The 27630-nt window shown below is 34.6% G+C and overlaps 3 protein-coding genes across 7 annotated transcripts in view; 2 read left to right on the plus strand and 1 right to left on the minus strand.

Annotated features, from left to right (window-relative positions):
* Positions 1 to 1959, plus strand: part of LOC132952740 (glutamate receptor ionotropic, NMDA 3A-like) — a 169065-nt gene extending 167106 nt beyond the window's left edge. For all 4 annotated transcript variants that reach the window (XM_061025147.1, XM_061025146.1, XM_061025149.1 and 1 more), the window contains one exon: positions 183 to 1959. In XM_061025147.1, the coding sequence (XP_060881130.1) occupies positions 183 to 537 (355 nt within the window). In that variant the 3' untranslated portion in view covers positions 538 to 1959. The remainder of the gene's footprint in view (positions 1 to 182) is intronic.
* A 463-nt stretch (positions 1960 to 2422) lies between these two features.
* LOC132952741 (ras-related protein Rab-3) lies at positions 2423 to 11768 on the plus strand. Of its 2 annotated transcripts, none has more exons than XM_061025151.1 (5): positions 2423 to 2443; positions 3795 to 4052; positions 4220 to 4338; positions 4662 to 4833; positions 9556 to 11768. In XM_061025151.1, the coding sequence occupies exons 2-5, from the start codon at positions 3831 to 3833 to the stop codon at positions 9697 to 9699; spliced, it is 657 nt and encodes a 218-aa protein (XP_060881134.1). In that variant the 5' UTR covers positions 2423 to 2443; positions 3795 to 3830; the 3' UTR covers positions 9700 to 11768. The 2 variants fall into 2 exon arrangements, with proteins under 2 accessions (XP_060881134.1, XP_060881133.1); XM_061025150.1 differs by lacking the exon at positions 2423 to 2443 and adding an exon at positions 2903 to 3595.
* A 5880-nt stretch (positions 11769 to 17648) lies between these two features.
* Positions 17649 to 22869, minus strand: LOC132952164 (uncharacterized). Its single transcript, XM_061024351.1, has 3 exons — positions 22341 to 22869; positions 20902 to 21166; positions 17649 to 18572 (listed from the first exon to the last, which is right to left on the minus strand). The coding sequence occupies exons 1-3, from the start codon at positions 22572 to 22574 to the stop codon at positions 18244 to 18246; spliced, it is 828 nt and encodes a 275-aa protein (XP_060880334.1). The 5' UTR covers positions 22575 to 22869; the 3' UTR covers positions 17649 to 18243.
* Positions 22870 to 27630: the final 4761 nt, after the last annotated feature.

Here is a 27630-nt window from a genome sequence, read left to right on the forward strand (position 1 = left end):
TTTGTTGTAAATATTTACTATATAGTGTTAAAATATAAATAGCGATTTCGAGGTATATAATAATAATAACATGACAAATGGCTGACTGGGGAAATCAGTGTGACCAGTAAATTAACGCTTACAGCTCAGCGTACAGTGTGCTGGTACGCGATGTAAAATTCTGTCACGGCGTTGTGTTTCAGGTCGAGTTTTTCGTCGGACACGTCGTCGTCGCGACCCGACTTGCAGGGCGTACAATCGCGGAAGTCGAGCTACTCGCAGGGACCGCCCCGGGTGATGATCAACGGCGAACAGCAGCCGACCACCCGCCGCAAGTCGGACGACGAGCCGCCGGCCACGCTGCCGCGGATCGTGGAGGTGAAGAGGGCTCGCCGGTCCAGCGACGGGCACCGGCCGACCAAGAACCGCAAGACCGTGGAGGTGTTCCGGTGGCTGAGGCAAGCTCCCAAGACGGAGCTGGAAGCGCTGAGCAAGATGTCCGAGGACGAGATCAAGCACTGCATAATCCAAGCGCTCAAGGACAAGGACCCGACTTGATTGCAAGTCGACGGCGCCGCCGGTGGCGGGGGCTGCGACGACGGCGGCGACGACGACGATTACGACGCCGAAGACGCCGCGGTCCCGTCGCAGTTCGCGTGAACGCCGTCGCCGTCTGCACAACTACGGGCCGCCGCAGCGTCCAATGATTGTTATGATAAGATACGTTATGAAATAATATAATATCGTTATGACGATATTGTGATGAACGAAGAAAAAAAAAATGCGCTCATTGTTTTTGTTATTACACGTTTCTCTCTGTACGTTTGTTTGTTTCCTCCGATAATATTATTATAATGTAATTATTACTATTGATAGTGTAATAATATTGTATTGTACATTTAAATATTAATTAATATTAATAATATGGTAAAAGAAGACTGTCCGGCCGGATGTACGCGCGACAAGCTCGTTGTCGTCATGTATATAGGATTATTAGGTAAATCAGTGCTCAAGTGCGTAGGTAAAGTGTTGCTGCGATGCTGTTGATCTGGTTCGGGACGACGAGCAGCGCGATAAAGGGACGTCTCCATTTCGGTGATAACGCGTTATTGTTATTGTATTAATACCTATTGTTGTGGGCGTATCGAAACCGTTATTCCATAAAATGTAGTCGTATATGTTATGCTCATAGGCGCAAATAGCGTTTGGGCTAAAGCCTTACTTTGATAATATTGAATAAGCTTAAAACAAAATGTAGGAAATGTTTGGGGGAGGAGGCTTAGCCCCTAAAGCTCCTCCCCCCCTATTTGCGCCTATGATTATACTACCTAAATAATAAATTATTATTTTAAATCGTGTTTATATAATACTATTATTATTATTATTATTACTATATTATATTTTATGCTCAGATATAAATAACTATATTATATACTGTAATGTTATCGTAAAATATTATATTATATTATCTGTTCATGTAAATAATATATTTATATATACTTAATAATATAAGTAATAATATTACTACTAGACATAGGGTCGTTATTATATATAGCTGTTTCATGTTGATTCTTAAAAAAAAAAAAAAATATTTCGTCTGTTTTCTACGTTTTTTCGTTACTTGTAATCAAATAATATGTTCACATTAATATATATAAATAAGTTTGACGTGTGCAAGTGCATAATATTGTTTTTGTCGTTGGTTATGAGATTGAGCCGGTTGAGGTTCGTTGTTCATTAGCTTGCGGTCGGTGTAGTTCGTCGAAACCGTCCCGAAACCTAAGAACTAAAAAGTAACATATTATGCGTATTAACTCTTATCATAATAATTTTATATTGTAAGAATATCGAATACGGTAAATCATATTATTTATATATATATATGTGTGTACATCATATTATTATATATATTATATTGTCGTTTGGTTGATTTATTTAAAATTTAATTAAAGTCAATTAAAAACCTAGTTATTTCGTCAAGTGTGTATTATATTATTATACATTAGTTTCCTTTGCTCGTGATCGCCCGTGTAACCGAATAATTTCGCCGCCACACATAGCACGACGAACGATATAATATAACGTCATAGTTTGTATAATTCATAAAATATATTAAGCGTGTGCAAACTACGACGACCTTGAGGGAAACAGCTGCGGTGCAGAGTAAATATTATAATAAAAAAAAAAATCGAAAACGAAAAAATAAATCGACTACGTATGTGTGTGGTCGATGGATCCGCGTATATTTACCTATATTATAATAATATAACATTCATATATTTACACAGCTTTCGGAAACCAGCGTTCCCGGTAACGTCCTCCTCTTGCAGACCAGGTAACAACAATATTATCATCGTCGTACGTACCTAATCATTTAACGGCAATCGATAAAAACAAAACTCTGTCGTTTCTCGGAGATAATATTATCATGATGTCTGGCGGCATGTGACAGTGCATTTATCACGTAAGTTGTCTTTATAATATCATCAGCTAGGTATCGTCCGCCGGGGATGTCGTATCCAGAAGAGCGGTGCGAAGAAGACGATGACGACGACGACGACGACGTCATAAAATTATTACTATTATAACGCTACGATAGTGATAACAATAATAATGACGTTATAACTATTATAATAGCGAAGGTGCAGTGATAATAATCCGTCTTGCCTACAATATTATATTATTATGACGATGGCACTGAAAACTGCAGGATCGGCGACCAGCGTGATATGCCGGCGACCAACAGGTTAGCGCGTGAGCGGAAACGATGATAATATAATATTATTATTATTATTATTATAGCCGAGGACACGCGCCCGCGTTTCCGCTCGAAGAGGGCACCACCGCACGGCGGCGGCCGTAGCGCTAGTCGTCGGGCGGTGTCGCGTGTGCGCGCGCGGGTCCTCGCCGCGCCGAAAATCAATATAGGCTCTACCGTCGTTTTTCTTTCGGGCATTTTTCCTCCTCGTTTTCAGTTTAATTTTTCCGCCCGCGACGTTCTCGCGCACCGCCGGTTGCTCGCACACCGCGCTAAATCTCTGCCGCGGGAACAGCTCGTCGCCGACCACTGCCATACATTACCCGGACAACCACGCGTCGTGTAGCAGCGGCCGGATCCAGAGTCCTCTCCCAAACCGTGTAGGAGGCGTACACGTTTTCAAATACGCGCGCGAAAACCGTCCATTATTATTGTAATAATATATTATTATTAATTAAAAACACAGCGCGCGCGTTTCGTCCGGATCCGGCAAACCCGCCGCGACACCAGGTGGCGCCCCGTCGTCTCGTCGCCGCCGCCGTCGCGCATATCGATTGGGCTTTTGATCCTTTTCGCTCGCCGTGCGTATACCTTCGCCCGCGCGCGAGTGTGTACGTGTAGTGTGTGTGTGTGTGTGTGTGTGTGTGTGTGTGTGTCGAGTGCGCGAGTGTGTGCGCATATTTCCGGAACGTATCTCCTGCACGTACACGGACGCCGCCGATGACAAGCGTCTGAACTCGTGTACGAACTTATCCAAGTTTGCGTGCCGTGCACACAGTGTGGGAGGCGGTACGAGCACTCCCCCCCACCCCTCGTCCGACAGTATTATAATATAGTCGCCGCCGAGTTTCGCACGAGGTAAGTCACACTGCACAATAATATATTATTATATAACCGAACCGCAGGTAGTGCGCGATGCATTGGTTTTTATACTATACTCTCTGTGTACCGCTATAGAGAGGTCTCTATATTATAACGGTCGCTGTACCGCGACAGAGCGGTTTCCTTCGCGCCTATATTATAATATTATGCCCAACGCCCGTTTGTTTTGCCGCAGCAACGACCGTCGTTTGTCGGGCGCACAGCTGCAAAGATGGCCGGCCAAGACGGTAAATGGCAGAAGGAAGGGTCCGACCAGAACTTCGATTACATGTTCAAGTTGCTCATCATCGGCAACAGTAGCGTCGGCAAGACTTCGTTCCTGTTTCGGTACGCCGACGACAGTTTCACGTCGGCCTTCGTGTCCACGGTGGGCATCGATTTCAAAGTAAAAACCGTGTTCAGGCACGACAAACGGGTCAAACTTCAGATATGGGTGAGTCCGATAGTATGATAATAACGCCATCCCCTGGTACCTACTTGTAATATATTATACATAGTCGGCCCTGCAGTCGTACGGTGATCCCGTATTCTCCGCTTTGAAATACCACACAAATGATAATATATTATATTAGTATCATAATATCGTCTCCTCCTATACAGGACACGGCGGGCCAGGAACGTTACAGGACCATCACGACGGCGTATTACAGGGGCGCCATGGGGTTCATTCTCATGTACGACATCACCAACGAGGAGTCGTTCAACAGCGTGCAGGACTGGTGAGTTTTTATATTTTTTCCTCATATATATCATAATATACGAGCATGTAGGTACTGAATGCCCCGCAGGGTAGTCCTAATTTTGTTGAAAGGGGTGGTCGTTAGGCGGTGGGATGTGGGGGCTACGGAAGGAGTTCAGATTTCGTAACACAACATTCGGACCACTCTGTACATCCGGTTCTTATCACGTATATATATGCATAATGTGACCTACTATGCAATATAATAAAATTATAGATCACCTTAGTAGTTGGTGCTAAATCCAACAGTTATACGATATGGTTTCGTACTTACCACCCTTGTTTTGCGTGCGTCTTTCGCAGGGTAACACAGATCAAGACATACTCTTGGGACAACGCGCAGGTGATACTGGTGGGCAACAAGTGCGACATGGAACACGAACGTGTGATATCGTACGAGCGGGGCAAAACGCTGGCCGACGAGCTGAACATCGAATTCTTCGAGACGTCCGCCAAAGACAACCACAATGTCAAGGTCGGTACACCCGTACAATAGATTATTATTATAATATTATAATGATATACCTGCGTATAATATGCATTATCAAATAGGCGCTCGCCATATCGAATAAAACGGTATAGTGTGTATAAAACGCATCGTGATGGCTACGGTGTGAGCAGCGAGTGCTTATAATATTTGTGTATGGGTCTTATATATTATTATAATTTATATCGTTTCTCGAAACCCACATCATCTGTACATAATTTATAACGCTATGCATATATTATTATTATGTGCGTAATCCCGCGAGGACGGCGTTATTATTATATTTACGCTGTCGCAGTAGTTCGTGCCTAGAAACCCGGGCTGTTATCGTCGTTTTTAATGCGGTTTCGCCAGGTCGAGATTATGGAGGCGTGTAGGTGGTAATCGCGGGGTGTATGTACATGTATACGCAGAGTTTTATCGTCGAAAAATGATTAATCGTCGCCCCCGAAAACTCCCTCGACTACCATCAAGATACGCGTTACACATATATAGTATGTGCACACGATACATTGAATTATTATTTATTATTGCCTGCAGTCTGCATGCAGGTATATGGTAGGCAGTAAACCGTTACACGAGAACATAATATTATATTATTATTATCATACGTACATACAGGATGATCGTTTGCTATCACGCAACACTCGATATTCTCAAAATATACTCGTACGGAGTTTATTTCGGTTCTCGGATGTTCGCGACAAAAGAATCGCCCTGTATTATAAGGCGTCGACTTTTCATTATATTATTTCCTTCTCTTTAATCGGTCTCTCTGCGTTGATAAATTGGGTCCGTAGTCTATTATTTTATATATATATATGTGCGTCTGACAATATTGTTTCTTGGCAAACCGTACTTCAATGTAATATACGAGCTCGAGAAAGAGACGTCGTCGCCTAGCGCGGCGACACAGTAATCAATCGAGTCCGACTATATACTTTACGCTGCTCTACGGTCCGTCCGTGACACGTGCGCAACACCACTTTACGGGCATTTAATGTGTTTCTTTGTGGGTCAACTGGGCCACCGGGTCGATTTTCGGATACCTTATTTCGTTTTACGACCCGCGGTGGTAATGCGAATGACATAATAATAATAATATCATATCGTCGTAGTGGTCGTGACGAGGACCCGCGATGACGCGTTGTCAAAGCGCGCGCGCCGGTGGTATTTCGTCGTTGATAATTAGTCCCCGGACGGAGATCGTAAAGCCGGATTCGCAGCCACGTCGTGTATCGTGTTGTGATTGGACATTAATTTTTTGGTAACATGTAATAACCAAGTTGCAACCGAGTAGGTATACCAATAATTCACTGTAGTTCGGACTTTTAAACCAATATGCGGGTTACCTGCGGTTGTAACCATAATCACCACGCCGTCGCACGACACGACACAAGAAGTAACTGTGGATCCGCCTAAAGACTAAATCACGGCGCGATTGGACCGAACGAATGCCCAATAACACGTGTCGTTTCTGTACGATAATAACCGCGGAGGGGAAAATAACTCGAGTGGGCATCGTTGGGCACGGACGATGATGTAGGTTAAAAACGGCGCCTCCACGAGAAAAAGGGGGCACGTTGCGTATACTACTGTGGTGGATAAAAAAAAAGGCCGTCGGCGATCTACCGGTGACCTCCCCCGCGGCGAGTTTACGCAATTATTTCCACTTGCCGGGTAAACGGCGCGTAATTACGTCCCGGGTGTGCGGCCGACCGGACAGCGTTTATTATATTAAGAGCGATGGAGACATGGAGTGTGTTCCAAAACGATTCGTCCGATCGTGTTTATTGGCGCAAACTTCAGTAATTACACTGGTCGGGACGGGGTTTATATAGGTTAGCGATTAAATTAGTTTTCGCCACGGTGTTTACAAATTTCAACGTGTGTGTATGTGACCCACATTCCATGCACAGCACACGTATAAGCGACATTTTTGCCGGTGGCCACTCTGCAGAGATCAGTGAGATCTCCGGTCTTCGATGTAGTCGTCGATTTTTTCTTTAGGGCCTCGGAGGTGAATAAAAGACACCGTTTTAATGCCCTTCCTCTTCCAAAGGATCTATTGACGAACTGAAAAGCGCACGAGAAGACGCTCGTGCATCGCCTCGATTGCGGTGTCGACATGCTTTAACAGGTTTATATGAGAAATTTCAAATTTGACTGTTGCTATTATAGATGTATTCCGTGCAAGTGATATGCGAGGGTCAGCGGTTTGCATATTTCGTAAACATTGTAACGAATGACGTAAATTCTAACCTTTGAGACTTATATCTTAACTTGTTTTTACACACATTTTACAACGAATATTTATGTTATGATTTTTTTTTAAATCGGATGAACCTTTTTTTAATACCCCGTATAATAAAATTCAACAGTCTAGCCGGGACGCGGTTATTTTTTATTGGCTCTATTCTATATCATCAGCGCTTTTCGTCAACGATGTCCTGATAGTATAATAATAATATATAGTAGGTACTTGCGGTTATATTAGTATACCTAAATTTGTGATGTCGTACGTCGGCCGCAGTTCTCGACAAACGGCGGAGTATGACATTTTTTTTTATTAATTTCAATACACTTATTATATAAAGCGTATTACGGTGAATCATAAAAGTTTAACAGGAATAAAGCAATTTCACGCGAGCCGCTGTATAGATATCGCAGTAAATATCTTATAACAATGGCAAACTTTTATCTCCGCGTCTGTATATAGGTACGAGCCATAGACTTCCAAAGTAAAGACTCCATAATTATAATATAACTATACCTACCACCGGCGCTTTTCAGAATATTGTTCTTTTAAACACTCTAAAGGCAGCAAATATTTATTAATACACGGCGACTACGGTTCAGCGACAAAAAGGTTTTAATCGCTGCAAATACCGTCTACTATTTAAGGAGGGCTTTAAACTTTTTTAATTTTATTACGTTATAATTAACGTAGACGCTTATCCACGGGGCCGTGTCACCTTTCGACTTAATGTTTCGGAATTACAATATTTTTCTTCCCGTGGTCGTCGCGCTTCGGCGCAATTTTCGTGGGAATATAATATAGTCGTTTTACTCGACAAAATCTTGGTTACTATATATATTTACGCACTTACATGTTATGCATTTAGAATTATTTAACGAGTTTCGTGAAACAGGTATGGTTTACAACTTTTCTCATTACGAATTTTGGCTTCCCTACAAGTTTAAACCTACATAATATGAGTGTAACCATGACCTCAAACTTAATTTATTAATCTATCTTAATTTATTTTCTAATTTACTTAAGACAGTAACTTGCGACGGCAAGCTTATAACATTCCACTTTTATAACAGTGAAATACTGAAATGTATCTATAGGTACAACTCTTGCATCGTGTATTCGTGAATATTATTGTATAATTGGAAAAAGGCAATTACTATAGTCTGCATACCAAAAAGAGTTTATTTATTTTAACTTAATTTCTTACCAACGAACTTTAATTGCATATAGTATTATATTTATTTGAGTTACTATGTTATATTACTATGCAGATTGATGTAATATAATTTTTACGATAAACTAAATTTGTCACAATATCTTTGCCCTCAACTGAAAATATGAAACTATTAAATAGTCAAATTAGATAATTTGAATAATTGTATTATTTTCTGGTAAAGACTAAAGTACTAAAATTAAAAAAAAAACACTCACAACTAGTATGTATAAAAGCGGGAAAAGCGGTCGTAATTAAAATTGAAATTCCACGCGGTCTTCAATTTAATTGTTGAAGTTGTGGTGGAATTTACGAGCAAAGTTTCCAAAATAAATGTTTCGTAGATCACGTCTGTAAGATAATGAATGGGCGTTTTAAACTCATAATAAAAAACACCGGTCAATTATTTCAAACGTAAAACGACTGATATAATAATATTATTATGTCTGTTATATTAATCGAGAACTAACATGACCTGCGGTATTCGTGTATTATAGGTCAGTCGGTACACGTACCTATATATAATATATAATATACACGTACCTATTATGTTTATCGAAATAATAAAGATTATAAGGATAATATTTACACGTGAAAAACCATAGGTACCTAATATAATGCGTATTATTAACAACAGCATAATATTATTTTTTTTTTTTTTTTTTTATTATTGGTTAAGCATCAACTACATAGGTTATTAGCTTACAGGTGTTAATTTCTACATTAAATATTATATGTTATTGTACAATTCAATTTTTTTTAAAAATAAAATTATGCTATGAAAGTTTGAAAATGGACCAATTGCTTCGTACAGGTTGTCTGGGATGTTGAGATCTTTTCTGGCTTCGTTGAAGTTTGGGCAGTGGATGATGATATGCTTGATGGAGTAGTTTGTATTGCATGTTAGGCATAGGGGTGGATCTGTCTTTGCCATAAGATGTCCGTGTGTGAGTTTCGTGTGACCGATTCTGAGTCGATTGAGAATAACTTCATTTTTTCTGTTTAGTTCAGTGTATCTTGGCCAGAGTTCAACAGAGTGCTTAATTTCCCTTAATTTATTTTCCGTGGTCATGTGCCACTGTGAGTTCCACAAATCAATACAGTATTTGCTTATATTTCTTTTTATAATATTATTATAAATTATAATAATTACTTATTATATGGGCGTACCTATGACATGAACGTGTGAGCAGGTTTTTTCTCGGAACATACCTAATCGCAAATTTGTTTTCTTTCGCAGGCCGTGTTCGAACGACTCGTGGACATCATATGCGACAAGATGTCCGAGAGCTTGGACTCGGACCCGACACTGGTGGCCGGAGCCAAGGGCACCAGACTCACCGAACAGCCGCAGGGTCCAAACAATCCGAATTGCAACTGTTAAGAGTCTCGTACCTGGTTTCGGATACACACCACGGCCCCGCGAGATACTTCAAACAACAAAACCCGTCGCAGCAGTACCGAAACATAAAAAGACACACTTAACAGAATTATTAAACATTTCAAAAAAAAAAAAAACCACAAAATTTTCAAACAAACCATATTATTAAAACCGATAACCTTGGACAGCGGATCGTTCATGTAATATATTGTAGGCTGAAAAGCGACGAGTACTTAACATACAACACACGTATTGTTATAATATACGTATATTGTATATTATTTATAAACGATATTATACAATATTAATATGATAGAGCCACTACCTCATCTGCAGATATTGTTTCATATAGAGACGTCGTGTGTCCGTTTTCTTGTAACTTATTGTTGTTCAGCGAAGACTTCGTAAAAAATTAACCACGGGATTGTCACATAATTTTGTTTAAATTTAACAATATAACAGTACAATGTATTCGTAGGTACCTATAATGACTATAGTAATAATAATAATATAATACCTATACTATTATATTCTACGCCGGACAATAATCATTTTTTTTTTCTTTGGTTTTAGTCGAGTTATCACAAAATATTAGCCGCGATCGTACTACATGTTTTTAGCACAACACTTATATTACGACGTTACCTATATGTATATAATACGACGACGAGAAGTTTAAATTAAAATTAAGTGTTTTTGAGCGGAAGAAAACAACGCGTACGATGAAAAATTAATATCAGTGTAGGTATAACTCCCGGAGACTGCATGCAGCATCAGTGTATTTTACGCGCGTTTCAAAATTCGTTCAAAATAAAAAGATGGTAAAGATAATAATAATGATAAAAAAAAAAAAAAAAAACGTAATACCAAGTGAGAGTGCTTTCTGCGACGACCGATGACATTGTATGCGAAAAAAAAAATCAAATTATATTAACGTTCAACACGATGACTTTCGATCACGTTCGCGGCGAACACTCAATACGGAACATTCGGTGAATATAATAATAATAATAATAAAATATTATAGTTTCGTATGCGTACTTGACAACGAGTTGACACATTTTTTTCTTTTGTCTCCGTCTAGCGCCGGTCCTCGATCTAGATTCCTCCTTCGATAATAATACATTTTGTGCGCTATATAATGATATTATTTTACAATATTTATGCCATGCCATGCCATCCCATATTCTCTTAGGGTGCTTTCGACGATACAATATTCGACTACGCGTGTTATTGCGTTGTATATAATAATATACTATAAATAGGTATGTGTTCACCTGCACAACAATAATAATAATAATAGTATCGATAATATTATTATTATGATAAATCGTCAACGATTATATCGCCGTCGACGAAAATATATCTTATAACATTTATGTTTCGTTATTGGACTTACGCGCGCGCCCGAATGAATTTTTTAGTAAAATAATAATTTAATATTACAGTGCAGTTGTAGTCCGTCGCAGACCGTTCTTATATTCAGCACCACTCGGCGTGTAGTTTTAAATGTATTATATATAATATAGTTGAACTATACTATAACTAGTATTTACTACTACTACTACTACTACTAATTAAATATTAATAATAATATATAGAGGCGTACTCGTGTTAAAAACATTTTCTAGTCGGATCATGTTGATGCGCGCTCTTTAGTGACGCGTGTATATACATATAGAGGAGGTAGTTTATTATTATTATATATTATATAAGAAAAAAAAATTAATAATAATAATATTATATAATATATAGCAATCGATTGTTCGTTTGGTCTTGATGTTTGAAATTTATCCCGTTAAAAATGAAAACCGTTTTTGAAAACGAAAAAAATTACTATATTATGCCGTTTTGCATTACACGCTAAACAACAACGTTAACGTGTATTATACATATACATATTTAATATTTATATATAATTGTATTTGATTTTTGACTACAGTTAATTATTATTAATTATTATTAATTATTATTATTATTATTATTATTATATTACAAATTTATTAATATATTATATAGGTAATTATTATTTCGTGTATAGATAAATTGGAATAAAAACTATCAATCCAAAACCGTATTCGTATTTTAACCATTTAGTATTTATAATTAATTATAGTTATGTACAATTTAGTAGAATGTACACTAGTTATTTAACCTTGTTTTATGAATTATTGCTGATGTTCAAGTCACAGACACGTGCACTATGTAAAGCGGATTTCGTTATGTTAAATGTTAATACTGTACTTACCTATATATAGCAAGTGACTAAATAAGTTATTTTCATTACATATTTTGATTATATTTTTGCCTTTTGGTCCAGTTAGTTTTATTATTATAGATGGAATTTGTTGACATAAAAAGTACTAAATCGCTATAAAAACAAAATGCTTATTATATGACATAAAAGCATTACTCGATACATTTTTAATAATTATTCTTTAAGTCACAGGTAACATGGTAAATACTAAATAGTTTAAGCTAGAAAAAAAGAACTTGCTATGTTATATGTTTATCAGACGGAGACAACACATCCGGGTGTGTCGCGCCCACAGTTAAATTTTAAATTCCACCTCAGTAATGTTAAATTATAACTTATATGATATTTTCAGATGTATATGAAATTATATCAAACATGTTTGTATAATATATTATTTAAGACTTAAGTTTTATAAATTCTCAACTTAAATCAATTGTATTATCATTACAGGTCATACGATAAAATGTTATCGTTGAATGTGTAGGTACTTGAATAACCAAATGACACCAAGGCTCAAGTATATTTTGTAAATTAAAATGAACTATCATGAATTCTTACACTGAATACTGATTAGTATAGTGTGTATATATATAATTAAACGCACTTGCAGTTTTAATTTCTCTAAACCTAATGATGAAAACAATAACCGACACGTGAAAAGTATTTTGAAAAATAATCTCATCGAGTAGGTAATGTAGGTAACCGACAGGTTAGTTTTCTGGATTCAATAATTTGGGGAATAATTAACGATAAATTATTTTTAACGACTTATGACGAGAACAGAAAATAATAATACGCAAATAAACTGGCCAGCGAATACAAACACCTAGTGTTGCAGTATACATAATAATATTATAATATTCATGTCCGGGCTTGTTTTTAAGTAGGTAACTTTATCGTAATTCGTAATAATTGAAAGTATGATATAAGACTATTAGATTCTGAACGGAAGCGCGGAAGCTACCTATTGGCCAAGGTATCTAGTACCACAATGGCATTTATTTTTTATTTTTTTTTTTTATCCTGTATAAAAAATTTTTACCAGAAGGAGTGTTCCGATTTCAACATATAGTACCTTATCTTTTAGCAAATTGGATCAATATGGTACTTTAGAGACGTCGTTTCCTCAATAGTTAATTAATGCGACGGGAAAAACTACCGACAAATTACGAAAAACCGCTAAAAATGGGATTTTAATTTCTAACGTTTTGTGTATCACCATTATAGCAACGAATAAAAAACAATAATAATATAATATTAATTCAACTAACAGGCTATAATAAATATTATTGTAACAATATAAGAAATCCAGACCGACAAACCGTCTCCGCTCAGAATCGTTTTTCTTATACAATGAAATTATATCATTGAAATCAAGTTTAATACAATCCATTGTACACTGACCCGCTTGTAACCTACTGACCAGCAGAGCGATATCCGCACTTACTCGCTTTTATTGTTATTATTATTACTATTATTGTGTGCTGGCGCACATCCGTAACGTCAAATATTTTTCTGTTGAAAAAAAGACTGACCATCCGTTTAAATTCATACACGTAATATCATTATAGTCTGTACAGGACGGATATCTATCAATAACACGCATTTCTCTACAGCGTTATCACGACAATTGCAAGATAACGGATTTCGAATTAAATATACACATTAGGCAAACTGCCTTGAGTTTTTGTAGACAATGACTGTTTTTTTCCGTATCGTCCGTGACCTAATTTACAATCGAGCCGAAACGTTCGTATATGTATATACGTTCATAATATATTATATCATTATGTTTAAAACACGCGGGGTCTACTTCCGGTGTTATACTGCAGCCGGGATTATAGCGTAATATAACGAATTCGCAGTGGATAATATTCTGCCAAGTCATGCGGGTCTATATGTTAAACAAGTAAAACCGTACAATATCAATAATAAACTGTAATTAATAGTGTTTATGTCATTTTTCATTATCTATAGATACGTTTGTTTTATCGAGTTCATATTAATTCACGATTACACATCGTTAATAATTCGCAAAAACTATAGTATTATATTTTATCGTGCTTATAGTATCGGCGGTTTATCATAAATCGTAACTATTATTTATCTACTACCCAGCCACAGTATTACCCAACTTATTCCTGTTAACAATTATTTTTTTACTTTATAATATTATAATCGATAAGAATACATAATAAGTATGAAAAATATAGCCATAATATAATATAAATAACGGAAAGTATAATATTATTTTATGTGTATAATATCTATGCTGAATATTATTGACTGTCAATAATAAATTGTAGGTATTACGTTTCTACCATGTCGGGTGGTCACTACAATAATAATAATATGGTCGTGGACCTACGATTGTGGTGTAGTCAAATTGCCTATTCAGGACGCCGGGCGTGATATTAAAAAGGAGGGCAGTTGTAGGTTAGGTGCACTGCTGCACGTAGAGTAAGTGTAGAGTGTACCTAGCCATTGGACAATCAGTCACTGTTTCGATAATAAATCATTGCACACGAAAGACGATTCCGACCGAAGACGGCCTGACTGCCTATATTTACTAAGGATATTAATGTACAGAAATACAATTAGAAAATAAGTCTGGAAGAGAAGCTAACACAAGGATTTGAGATTTAGGATGGTTTTTTTTTTTTAAAAATGTTACTAAAATTGTTACTTGGGTTACAACCAGGTGATGAAAAACTTGGCATCGAAATCGATCAAATTGTAGCGTTGTATTATGGCCTAGCGTGTGTTGAAAACTCGAATTATCCAAAGTGTGATTGAATCACAAAATCCTCGTGTGATAGCAACTCTTTAAAATGCGAATTTCGGAAAATATAATATATGTACTTACAATATTACGTCATATTGATATTTCAATATTATATTATATAGTGCAGCGGGCCGGGAGCATATAATTATGTTGTATGTTACGCGAATCCGGAAACCGAAATACTCCGCTAAATCACTTCGCCAAATTACTTGTGTGTTATTATTTCGCGGATATTATAAACTATATTTCCTGATCCGTTGGACGTCATTAATAACTTTTAACTTAACTAAATTATTTTAAAATAATTTAACTCAACGAGTTAAAAAAAAAATCGTTGACTTGCCCAGCCTTGTCAAAATGTATGGTCGGTAGTGAATCGCCAACCAGTAAACAACCTTACAATGCGTGCCAAAATGCACCGATTGTATATCTGAGCAGTACAGTACGCCGAACTGAATACATTATTAACGGTAATATTACAATGTATTAATGTTGTACTAATGTTAATACAATGTATGTACCCGTCATATATACCAAATTGCAGCCATGATATGTGTACATATTATTTACAATTAATGCATTATGTATTTAGTTCGTTGGACGTTGGCAGTACTGAGCTCTATCGGTGTAATTATATACAATATTTTTATCGTATTAAATATTAGACCAATGGTGTTCATGTGTTGCACTGTTGCCGTACAACGATATAATATTATGGTAATAAAATAATAAATAACATTCACGAATATAGATAATAATACAACGAGAATAATTAGTACCCTCGTGGCTCAACCGTCATTAATAAAATGGCCCATCAACAAACAATAATATAATAATATTAAAATGTATTAGATCGGCAACATTGTTATCAGTGTTCGGACTTATCTAGATAATGATAATTATTTGTTCATCTCAAGGTGGATATATATATCCACCTTGGTTCATCTTTTATCTTATCTTGATAAATAGTTACAAGGTATCTAAACGTTCATCTTAGACAATTTTTTTATTCATCTAAATGAATTCATCTAGATACATTTTTTATTGATAAAAATCGCGAAATTGTACAAACGCATTTAAATATTTATACAGATTCTCAAACCAAGTTTATGGTTTATAAATAACGTAATTATTTTTATTTATATCATTATTATTATGTTTCTAGTGCCCAACTAAAATATACCCATTTAAAAAAAAATTGTATCTTTTTTTTATCTAGATAAATTATCTTTATCTTTATCTAGATAATTATGAGTTAAATTATCTTTTATCTCCATCTAAATACATTAGAGTTACATTATCTTTATCTTTATCTAGATGAAAAACTACTTATCTAATCCGAACACTGAATTTATTATGGTACACGCAAACAATTAATGCAGCTCGCAGCTCTTCCGCGGCAAAAGCTGTTGTTGCCTGTAAAAGGGTGTGAATAAAATATTATTCACTAAAAAAACAATATAAAAATGCATATTATATTATTTACACTCGTAAAAAATGTATCAGTCGTGTACGCATCCGATCGCCGGCGGTGCCTCGCATACGCACCTCGCACCTGTGCGTTAGGCACTGACGACATTTTTATTCCATCGCCCGCGGTACAACGATACAGTTTCCGCTGCCAATAATTCGGGGTGCTATCGGTGCTACAGCCGAAAGCGGGCGAACGCATTCGTGCATAATCGCTCGATAGTTTTGTATTTATAAATCCTCATAACGCACAGCGATTGCCGTTAGTGAATATTTCACACTCCGCTAGTGGCAGCAGCGGCAGTTACGTTTTCTTATTACTCTCAGCCACGTTGCGTGACCAGGTGCAGACTGGCCCGGGGGGTGCTATAACCTGCAGTTACCCCATTCGTACAGGCCCCGATCATCATTTTCGGGCCCTTTCTTATATTTAAATCTTATTGTAATGTAGAACTCTTTCCTAATTTTGGTGAGTTTAAAAAAAAAATTACAAGCCCCTAATTAATTTCGCACCCTGGACCAAAAGTAGCCATTCCGCCCCCGTAGCGTGACTAATTGCAGCCAACGCGCAGCGCCAAGCCACTCATGTATATTTCATCATATTTATTATGTACCTAGAGTATATATAGATTATAGACTATTACGAAATGTATTAATTAATATATACCTAACACGTTAACCCCAGCAAACCACTTCTTCGGTTCTTAAAACATTAAAAATTGAATCACCTTGAGAGGCCACGTTGTAAAATTGTATATTCAACCTAATACGCATTGCATTTACATTTAATAAAATATAACAGTATGGAACAACGGTTACAATGGTACCTTTACCGGGCATGGACGGCCTGGCCCACCAGGAGGTTCCCGGTGGTCCGTGGTCTGACCTATTGGGACTTTCCGTTGGCCAGTGGAGTACCTTCGATTGGCGATTGCACGAGTTTTACCTTTCTGGGTATATATACGTTTGTGCGCCATTTTCATATACATTTTACTTGTTTTTTGAGTTTAAGATGGAAGTATTTCTGAGTGAATTTCAAAACTAAGCTAGAGAGTAATAGTTTACGACTAGATAATCCCGTCTAGGCAGCTGATAGATCAGCTCTAGAACACTTTTAATTAATTAATTATTTTTCAAACGGTTGACCGATAAAAACAAAAACCAAATAGAAAAAACACATTTTGGTTCACAAAATCACATAGTATATTAAATATATAATACCAACTTAATAGTAAAATGAAGTAAAAAATTATGCTTAAAGACAACAAATATTTTTTTATGTGTGGGGAATCCACTTATCTTAAGTTTCAGAGAACATTATATAAACAAACCAAATATTTTGTGGCCTTCTCATAAAGCTTTTACTGTGCTTTTAATATTTTTCTGGGTCATTAACATCATCAGAATATCTCAAAATGTTTAATCAATTTAGAAACCAAATTAAAATTGTCTTGTCTATTTATTTGCATAAATAAGTATATCAATATATCAACATAATTATATAAAAAAAAAATTAAAAATACTCATTTTGTATGTATAACTTAACTTAGAAATATCAATAACACATAAATATAAACAGTTGAGTATTGGTAGGAATCGTTCTCGTAAAAATCTATATTTATTACCAACGTATATAATAATTATGACGACGTGAATGAATAGATACTGACAAGCGTCAATAGAAATGTAAACAAAAAAAAAAACAGCAGTGAAATACGTAGGAAAAAAACGGTTTGCTCATTAATGTGTGAACCACGTCGGAACCGTGGTAATAAATTATGACAAAAACGAATGAGTAGTGAAGGACAAAACAAAAATCAATATGCGCGTTTAGGAACATATTGAACAGTGCGTATTAGTGTACGTATAATTGATATAATTAATAATTATATAATATATAATTAACTCAATTATACAGACATATTACGACACTATACTTTTTGTCCGGAAAAAAATTATTGTAATGTTTATAACAATTTCGTTGTAGTAATTTAGCGATCAGAAATCTTAATAATACATCAACCACCTGCTGCGGTCAATAGTCGTAGATGCGCATAGCCCCGAGTGAATTCACCAACGGCTGCAGCTGGTCCAATGTTTGCGCCCGGCGGTGGTTGGCACACAAATATTTGCTGCTGGTCAGTTGTTCGGGTCTTCGCTGGTAGTACACAAAGTACAGTGGATAAAATTCATTGTCGTTGTACTTGACGTGCACGCGGCCGTTGTGGCTGACCGTCGTGTCCGCAAGGCCGGGCGGCACGACCAACGAGCTCCCTGCAAACGCCTGGTTCCTTGCAAACCTCTGCTTCGGGACCACGTAAGTTTCGCCGACCAACACGCAGCATATCATGATCACTCGTGTGACTGAAAACGGAAAAAGAAAAGAAACGCTCAGATTATTAAAAACCACGAAAAAAAGTTCGCTGCACTGTGAGCATTACTGCCGTATGCCTGTGTCGTGTGTGAAATCGTTTTGTTTTTTTTTTTGTGCTCGCAAAAATATTTATATTTTTTTTATTGTGTCGATAGTACAAAACATATTTTAATAAGACTAATTTTTTTAAAAACTTTATTGTTTAACGACTAATAATACATTTTTTGAAGTCATATCAGGACATAATTTAGTAAAATCAAAAAAAAAATGTTATTATTTATCTATAAATGTATTCAACAATTGATACACGATATACAAAACTAAGACTTGTGTAAATAATAAATTAAAAACGTATAGTATGAGATATAATTATATATATATATCTATAATATTGTATAATAATACGTAACAATTAATCAATAAATTAAGAAATTAATAAAATTTTTTTTTTTTTATTTTACTAAACTATATGTATATTCTAATAATTCAACTTGAAAAATGCTTTTAGGAACACAAAAGTTGTAAAAAATCGTGTGATTTAATATTTTGTAAGTATTATCGGTATACTAAATTTATTTTTGCGAGTACAAAATCATTTCATATGGCAGTAAATTGTAAATAGTAATGTCCATTTAAACTTTTTTCGGCTACCCGTAAATGGACACAAAAATCCATAATAGTTATTACTGGTGTCTGGTTTAATTATTGGTTTTATAGCAGAGATAGAAAATAGTACAGTGGAACATCCATAAGTCGAAATAAATTATGTTTCTTTGCCTAGCCAGTAGCCTAACCCAATATAACCATAGTAAGTCGAAAAAATTTAATTTCCCTTGAATTTCGACTTATCGAGGTTCCGCCGTATTATGATATAATATAATAATTAATACAAAAGAAAGGTGAACAAGTGGGTACCACTCTGCTGTACAGTAGTATTGTCGAGTATGTCATTGTAATGGATGTGTTATATTTGAATTCAATGATTGGACTTCAATTTTTAATTTGTATTCCTAAACCATAATAAAATACGATTTTAAATGTTCAAACTATGAGCAAGTAATGATGATATTTTTGTAATCAGTAGATTGTGATTTAACCGGTGGTGTAAATATCGTCGTGTAATTCAATGAAAAAAATAATTAAATTTGTATGTTTATAAAAGCTAATAGGTTTATCATATTATTATTTGTAACATTGTACATTTCAATGACCCAATGACCGCATGCGGGTTAATAACAATATTGTAACTTCATAATTGGGTCATTAGATACTATCTTTGTAACTTATCCAACATAGATAAATTGATGAACACTTCAATTTCATTTTATTTATTGTAGACAGTTAAACTATAAGACGATTTTATTGACAAAATATCATAGTTTTTAATAAAAATAAACTATTTTTAGTCTATTTTTATATTATTTTATGAGTATACCTAATAATATTTTGCAATAAATTTTACATATTTATACGCCTTGGATAGACGGATAGTATACAAAACAATTTTATTATCTTTATTTGAGTATTTTTAAATTCAAAATATCGACTTTTGACCAACCATTTTCATTTTTGAACCACTGTGCGACGGGTCACTGTCGTCACTTGTTTGATTTGCAGTCATGGTATGTCTTTAAATAAAACAATTGAAATTGCGTACAAACTAGGCACAATAGATTTCTGGCGGATAATAATAAAAACGCTCATAAACAATTAATGTTACTTTCCGGTAAACTTTCATTTTTGTTCAAGCTAGAACAAGCAATATACATTCATACAGTTATTGTTGACGCTTTTTATAACTACTTGGAATTTAAATTTTCACCTTCCAAAAGTACAAACTAGATTCACTTTGCTATCAGAAAAGATGCTGATCTCGAAAATCGGAATGTTTTTACTATACCCACATGTCGATGACAAAAAAAAATACACAATATCATTGTAATATCAATACATTCTTACGCTCCGCTCAGAATCTAAAAGTAGCAGATTCATTAAAAGATAACGACAAACGCTTAATTTTTCAAATTTTCAAACTATAATATTTTACATGATTAAGTGAATTCACTTTTAAATAAAAGTCTATATGGTGCTACATAACAAAAAAAAAGTTATATGAGTACTTATAGTGAACGTTGAACGGTAACAAAATTTTTGGATTTTGGAGGGAACTTGTGTAGAAATCCTGAGCGGATTCTGTAAACATAATGTTTTTATAACGATATTTCGGTGGGTATGATATGCGTTTGGTGATGCGTATTATTTAATCGACAGACAAACATTAAAAAATAAATTAATACTATTATTATTATAATATTATACCTTCGATAGAGGAATTGTCAGCATAATAGTTAGCGTAGTCGATGTCGTCACTGAATGATACGCCGCACCCGAACTTGGAGCGGCGGGTGCGTCTCCAGTCAAGTCCGCTGTCCAACGACTCCACGGCTCTGGATTCGGTGGTCACGTGGAACAGCACCTTCTCCTGGACACTTTGGCCAGAGGTCAATTTCATTTCTTCTTTACGCAACATATACATGCCGTACATCTGCGGGGCGTAGACTTGGCGTATCTTATTGATGTTGCACTGCAATATTAATCGACAACTTATAGGTTGGGTTATGTTACTTATAGGTACACGGGTGTTACACAAATATAATATTTTTTAGTGGGTAATCAATCAAATTTTGTTGAGTTTAATAACTATTATAGGCTTTAGGGGTAGAAAATATACTATTTAAAGTAGATAATAATTCGTTATAAATGTAAAATGTTAATATACCTAGTCAAAATCTTAATAGTATTACGATTTAGATAATATTTTATTTTATTTAAGTGTATGTTATGTGAAGCAGTAATTAGCTCATCTGCTTACGTACAAGCGTTGCTTTTTGGATGAGATTACTAGAAAGTCACTTTATTTAAATTATTACATTTGATTTTAAGATCAAATTTAGGCGGAATTCGATATTTAAACGAAGAATTACAATTTTAGTTGTCTTATTCTAACTAAAAAATATTATTCCTGGGTAGGTACTTGCTTGAAACTTGTAAAACATATTTTATTATAATTTATATTTTATTCATGACATTTGATGAAATATGAATTCAAATATGTTTACAAAATATTTAGACGATTAAATCCCCTTAAGAGCCTATACACCTGCGTATTTTTGATCAAAATTAATTCATTCTAAATGTTGGTGCATACTTTTGTCTCCCGATGTAAATTAAATGTTCAGTACAGTTAAATTTAGATTGAGTGGTTTTTGACTGAATTGTAATGGTTGTGGCTTAAAATTAGGTTTTAATATTTTTACTTTTTATATTTAAATAAATGAAATAATTGTTTATTTAAAATCAATATTGATGAACTTTGTGTGTGTGAAATAACAAAAACTGATTGTTTACATATTTTCCACAGTCACCAGCAAAAAGGTCAATTAAAAGTTTGTAGTGAAAATGTCAACAAATTTTTTTCTTGTGTGACCGTGCAAGGGGGTGGGTGATCAGATTGAATTTAGCCATTTAACCCGACTCAGAGGTCTGCGCACGCCTGCGTGTACAATTAATATTGTGCATTACGCCGTGTCCAAAGTCCAATGCGTCCGATGCGTCGAAAAACAAAACAGCTTGTATCTCGCCGCATCGGACGCAATTGGAACATGCTGGGCCAGGTCAGAATAGAAATCGCACGCTGCACTCGCCGGGTTTACTTTGGACACGGATGAATCGCTGATTCGGTGGCGGTGGGTACTCACGATGGGAAATGTTCCTTTTACGATCCGCTCAATTGTGTCGTAGCCGTTTCTGTTCACGTCGTTAAGCAGCGGACGGTACGTGTCATACATGTGGTAGTCAACGAACGACGAGGCACGTTTTAAAATATGGTCCGCAGCGTGCTCGGTAAACTTTGAGTTGCCGGACGTGTACGTGCTACTGCTCGTGCCACCGCTATTTAATAAAATACCATAGTCTCGATTGCAGTACATCATTGTCGGCCAGAATCGCAGAGGACGAACGGAATATTATGATATCGAAACGTCTGCTGTCGGTGCGCGGTTAACGAACGACAAAAAGAAAAAGGCTACAATTTGAATCAATGATAATTATTGACGGAAATACGAAATAATATTTTTGGAAGTCTGTGACTCCGTCTCGAAAGGGAATAATCACACTTTTTGAATGATGCGATTGGCGCGCCGAGAACCACGTGGTCGCGCAAACGTCGGCGGTCGTACGGTGGGAGATGCGCTGCACCGACGAAAATCGGCCATCGGCTGTTGTCGGTTGACTTATTAAAACTATTTAATATTTTTTGAGACAGAGTTAGAGTTGTATTATTATTATAGCCAATATGTTCGTTGTGTTTGGAGGGTTTGACAATTATCTATTTTACATTTTCACTGATTTATTAGATGTAAAATATAGTTAGTACGTATGTAATTTCTTGTGTGTTTCACGCCAGCTGTACGAATAACAATATTGATAGATATTGTACTATAATAAGATTATACGTGATTTTATTATAACTTATTATTGTTGATTGTTGTTATTATGTTATCGCTGTCGTCGTCATCGGTGCCCACTGGCGACCGTCGGCACTGATAATCTACGGACGATTAGAGTAATGACTAAAACTTTAGGTTAATAATTATTTTTAAAATATTTACAATGTTACTGATGTTATAAAAAAAAAGGTGTCGCTGTGTTATCGGCGTTGCAGAATTAGTTGTATGACGTCCTCTTAACGGATATGGAGATAACGGTGATACATTACTGTGTCTCTGCAGTTAACCACTACAGCTGCCGAATGCTAATCAAAGTCGGCACCTATTTTTTATTTAGCCATGTGTGAATAATATAAAATAATACTTCATGTATAATTAATATATTTTAATACCTATAATCCAGAAATGGGCATAAGTCTAGTTTAGCGCCCACGTGAATTTTTTGATTTTTTTTTTTGAAACCTATGTATTTCAACAAGTTTAAAACGATGGTGTAAAAATAAATTTGCGGAAATGATTATTATAGAAGTTATAGCCTTCCAAAGTTTGCGATTTTACGTTTATACGCATGCGCGCAACACATATTATAATGCCGCTCTTATAACGAATTATTTTTTTGGGGAAACCCATGTATTTCATACTACGACATAATATACCCTGTGACCTACTTGAGGGCAGTGTTGCATAACAAGTCGAGGGATATATTTTTGTTTTATCTTATTTTATAATTGGGTATAAAACCTAATTTAAACATTTACATTATTTTGTATAATATAAACGGAACCATACATTTCACATTTTATAATATCTTATAATTTTTATTATAATTTTTATTTGTCTGAATATAGTGTGTTTACGGATTATAATATAAACTGAAAACTTAGATTAGGTAAATTAGACATTTACCTTGGCGCCATCATTTTTAAAACGTTGATTTACCTAGGTTTCAAAAAAAAATTACCTATTTTACTTTAACTGGCCATCGTGTCTGGCGACCAGAGCCAATAGGCGATGGGAGGTCCTTTGAGTTTGAAGACCAGAGTCACTATACTTGTAGTTGTGTTACTTCAACTAACAAGGTTAAGTTTACAAGTAAGGTTAGCCGTCTGCCCGAAGGCCATATATTCCTTACAGCTCACATCAGATCCATGAGCTATTATAAATTATTATTGTTTACTAATTTATTATATATTTATTTGGTACTTACAGCGTAATAGATATTAGGTATCTATTTTATTGAAAAATATGAACTGTACTTGTAGCCGCCGCCGTCGTTCGGTAACGAAATATACATACCTATATGAAGTAAATGAATCTGCGACAATAGCCTTGTTTACAAAGCAAAAATTCAAATAGATCTATATTGTAGCACACTAGCACTACACATTTCCGAATAGTATTTGTAGGTAGGTACTTTTGTAACGTGTCCGGCTTCAGCAATTATATAACTGAGGTTTGGTGTAAATAAATTAAATACCTAATGCAAATTAGTAAATTACATTACCTAGTTTTCTTTATAATAGTTTTTACAATACTAAATTTTATCGTCAACTCGTGAGGCGTGTTTACGGAGAAGGGTGTGGTGAGGGCGTCATATCCCCCAAGACGCTTTGGCTTATTTTTGTCATATTAAATATATAATTATGCAATGAAAGTATAGTATATTTACAGCTATAATGTTGTCTGAGAATAGTAGAAAATTCATACACACTCCCTCAGCCCAAATCCTAACTACGTCCTACGACCTACACCAGGGGCGTTCAACCCGCGACCCGCCACCCGCCTTGTCAATATTTGAGGCTCGCGAATTTTTTTTTACACATTTTTAATAATTTTAATATAATATGTTATGAATGTGGCCAACAAGATTTTTTTTTAACATAATTACCTAAAATGTAAATGCCACTATCCTATAGGTAGGTATATTATGATGTATCATGAATAAATTCCGAATATGTTTTCCGTTTACATCGATTAAGAATGTTTATTATAATATTACGGTAGGACGTAGGTATAAGGAATAATATTCCTATACTGGCATACTGCATGATGATGTTTATTCTAACTTGAATTGCTTTTTCTCTGTAATAAAATGTGATTAGGAGGCACACTTCATTATTGAAAAAATCATTTTTTTTATAATGTTGTATAAACTTTTTATAAACTTTAAAATATATTTTTTTTTTATGTTTGAGTCCGAATTTTTATCTGACTATTTATCTGTAACATCTTTAAATTTTAAATAATCTAGAATCATTTAAAGTTGGCGGCATACGTGCTAAAATCGGTTGATTTTTTTTTAATAATAATGTAAATTTTTTTATTTTTACCTGGTTTTTTTCACTGATGGAGTTAAAGTGACCTTGTTAAAAAGCATACCTAAGTGTTAAATGTTTTATTATTCGGTTACCTAGAAATAATAATGATAAATGGTTTCATAACAATAAGCTAATCAAAGTACCTTTCAGCACAATCCATTTCTCACAATTATGTGAATAGATATAGGGTAGATACCTACTTCTTTACTAGAGCCCTTAAAATTTTTAAGCAATTTATCTTTAGAATTGAATTTCTAAAATTGTTTTAAGAAGATGCCACACCCCAGTGTTCATATACAAACGAGCAATATAGCAAGTATTCATTCTAAAAAAAACAATTTTGTGTTAGATTGAATATTAGAGTTAATTGACCTATTATAAAAATGTAAAGGTAGGAGGTAGGTACATTATCTGTGTTTGTATACTTTGAATTTTTATGATAGTTTAATTTTTAAGGAAGTTATGACTTAAAATCATGTGAAATATTAGGTGAATTTTAAAAATACTTTGTAAAAATTAAAATATCGTAAAAACCACCATAAAAACACGGATTATGTTTTTACCTCAAGTTGGATGATCGATGAATTTAAAAAAAAATAGATAAATTAATTCAAATTTACTATTATTAAACAAATTATTACAGTTAGAAATAATATGTATAATTTTAAATTGTTAACAAAATAATATATTAGTTAATATGTAATACCTTCTGGCCCAATCATATAATTATTTTAGTTAACATTGTTTTTTTTATTTAATTTTGTATTATTATATATTTATTAGTATTGTAATGCCTTAGGCAGTAGCCACTAATATTGGTAATATAATATGTTATAATATATTTGTATAACACATAATAGAACAATGGATACCTAGTGAACAAACATAAGAAAGTTATTTATTTATTTAAACTTAAGCCAAATGGCTCAAGCACATTAGGTAATTAATAGGTACCTACTACCTAATGAATAATGATAATGTATACTATGTAGTACCATGGATTATAAATATTATAATAATTATAATAATTATAATCAATTAATATTATTATATTTATAATCAATGGTAGTACTTACGAGTGGGATAAAAATACAATACCTATACAACAATTAAGATAAAACTAACGATAAACTGTAAATATCATATTGTACTTATTACAAGTACAATACAGTAAATATTTTATTTATAAACTATAACATTTAGAACCATAAGAGGATTTATAAGATGATAAATCAAACATGAGGCACAAGAATGATTAATATCGAGGGAAATGGTTCATTGAAATGTTCCAGACAATAAATGTGGACATTTAACAATAATGGGAAGAGTTATCACCTTTCAGTCTACAAAGTAGAGTTCTTATATCCGGGTCATTATATTAAACAATACAATGGATTCAAAAGAAGAATATATTTTGATGGTTAATCAAGACTTTTTCAAGAAATAAAATATTTTAACAAGCATAATATACTGAATTTAAGTTATTTGCTAAAACTTAAGTTTGGAGCGTTGCACTGTACGGAAGTGAGTCTAAACATGGAACAAGAACCAAGATAGATCATTGAAATTGTATAAACAAGAAGAACAATATTTATTGAACACACACTATGCGGCATAAAATGAATTTACCTGTTTGAAAAATAATGGAAGGGAAAATAAATGATAATAAAGAGGAGAGGACAATCATGGCAAATCTAAAGAAGAAATTATCAGTATTAAGCTATTAGTTATGAAAATATTAGCAGGAAAAAAGATGATTGGTTACAGCTACAAGGCAAAGCCTTTGAAATTTAAATATCAAAAATAAAATAAACTATTAACCAAGAGCATAATAAGTATTATGATAACTTCATGCAGACGATTTTTAAGGAATTTTAGAAAACTTTTAAGAAACATTAACACTGAACAATATAAACACAGTATGGCTTACAGAGTAGATTAAAAGTCTGGCAATAAATAATTAATTATAAGATAAACGTTATGGCCATTACAGCATTGTCTAAAATATTTTTTTTATACATCCACATAACAACAGAAGTTAGTACGATTAATTTATATAGTACCTAACATAGAGCACTCTTATCTGATATATGTTTAACCTCTGGATGTAAATCATTTCCAGAAATATTACACAATGGCGTTATGTGTAGACATTTTTTTTTTTTGAGAAAACTAATACTGAAAAACAAAAACTACATTATTAAAATAAATACATTTATATT

This window comes from Metopolophium dirhodum, chromosome 9, assembly GCF_019925205.1.
Source record: "Metopolophium dirhodum isolate CAU chromosome 9, ASM1992520v1, whole genome shotgun sequence".
NCBI lineage: Eukaryota > Metazoa > Arthropoda > Insecta > Hemiptera > Aphididae > Metopolophium > Metopolophium dirhodum.

Bases quoted from the DNA above. Each gene is read 5' to 3' on its own strand.
- LOC132952164 (XM_061024351.1), bottom strand. From the start codon at position 22,574: ATGATGTACTGCAATCGAGACTATGGTATTTTATTAAATAGCGGTGGC. The intron at 21,167-22,340 runs GTGAGTACCCAC...TTAATATTGCAG, and splicing joins TAAAAGGAACATTTCCCATC to TGCAACATCAATAAGATACG. The intron at 18,573-20,901 runs GTATAATATTAT...TTCCGTTTTCAG, and splicing joins TGACAATTCCTCTATCGAAG to TCACACGAGTGATCATGATA.
- LOC132952741 (XM_061025151.1), top strand. From the start codon at position 3,831: ATGGCCGGCCAAGACGGTAAATGGCAGAAGGAAGGGTCCGACCAGAAC. The intron at 4,053-4,219 runs GTGAGTCCGATA...CCTCCTATACAG, and splicing joins GGGTCAAACTTCAGATATGG to GACACGGCGGGCCAGGAACG. The intron at 4,339-4,661 runs GTGAGTTTTTAT...CGTCTTTCGCAG, and splicing joins TTCAACAGCGTGCAGGACTG to GGTAACACAGATCAAGACAT.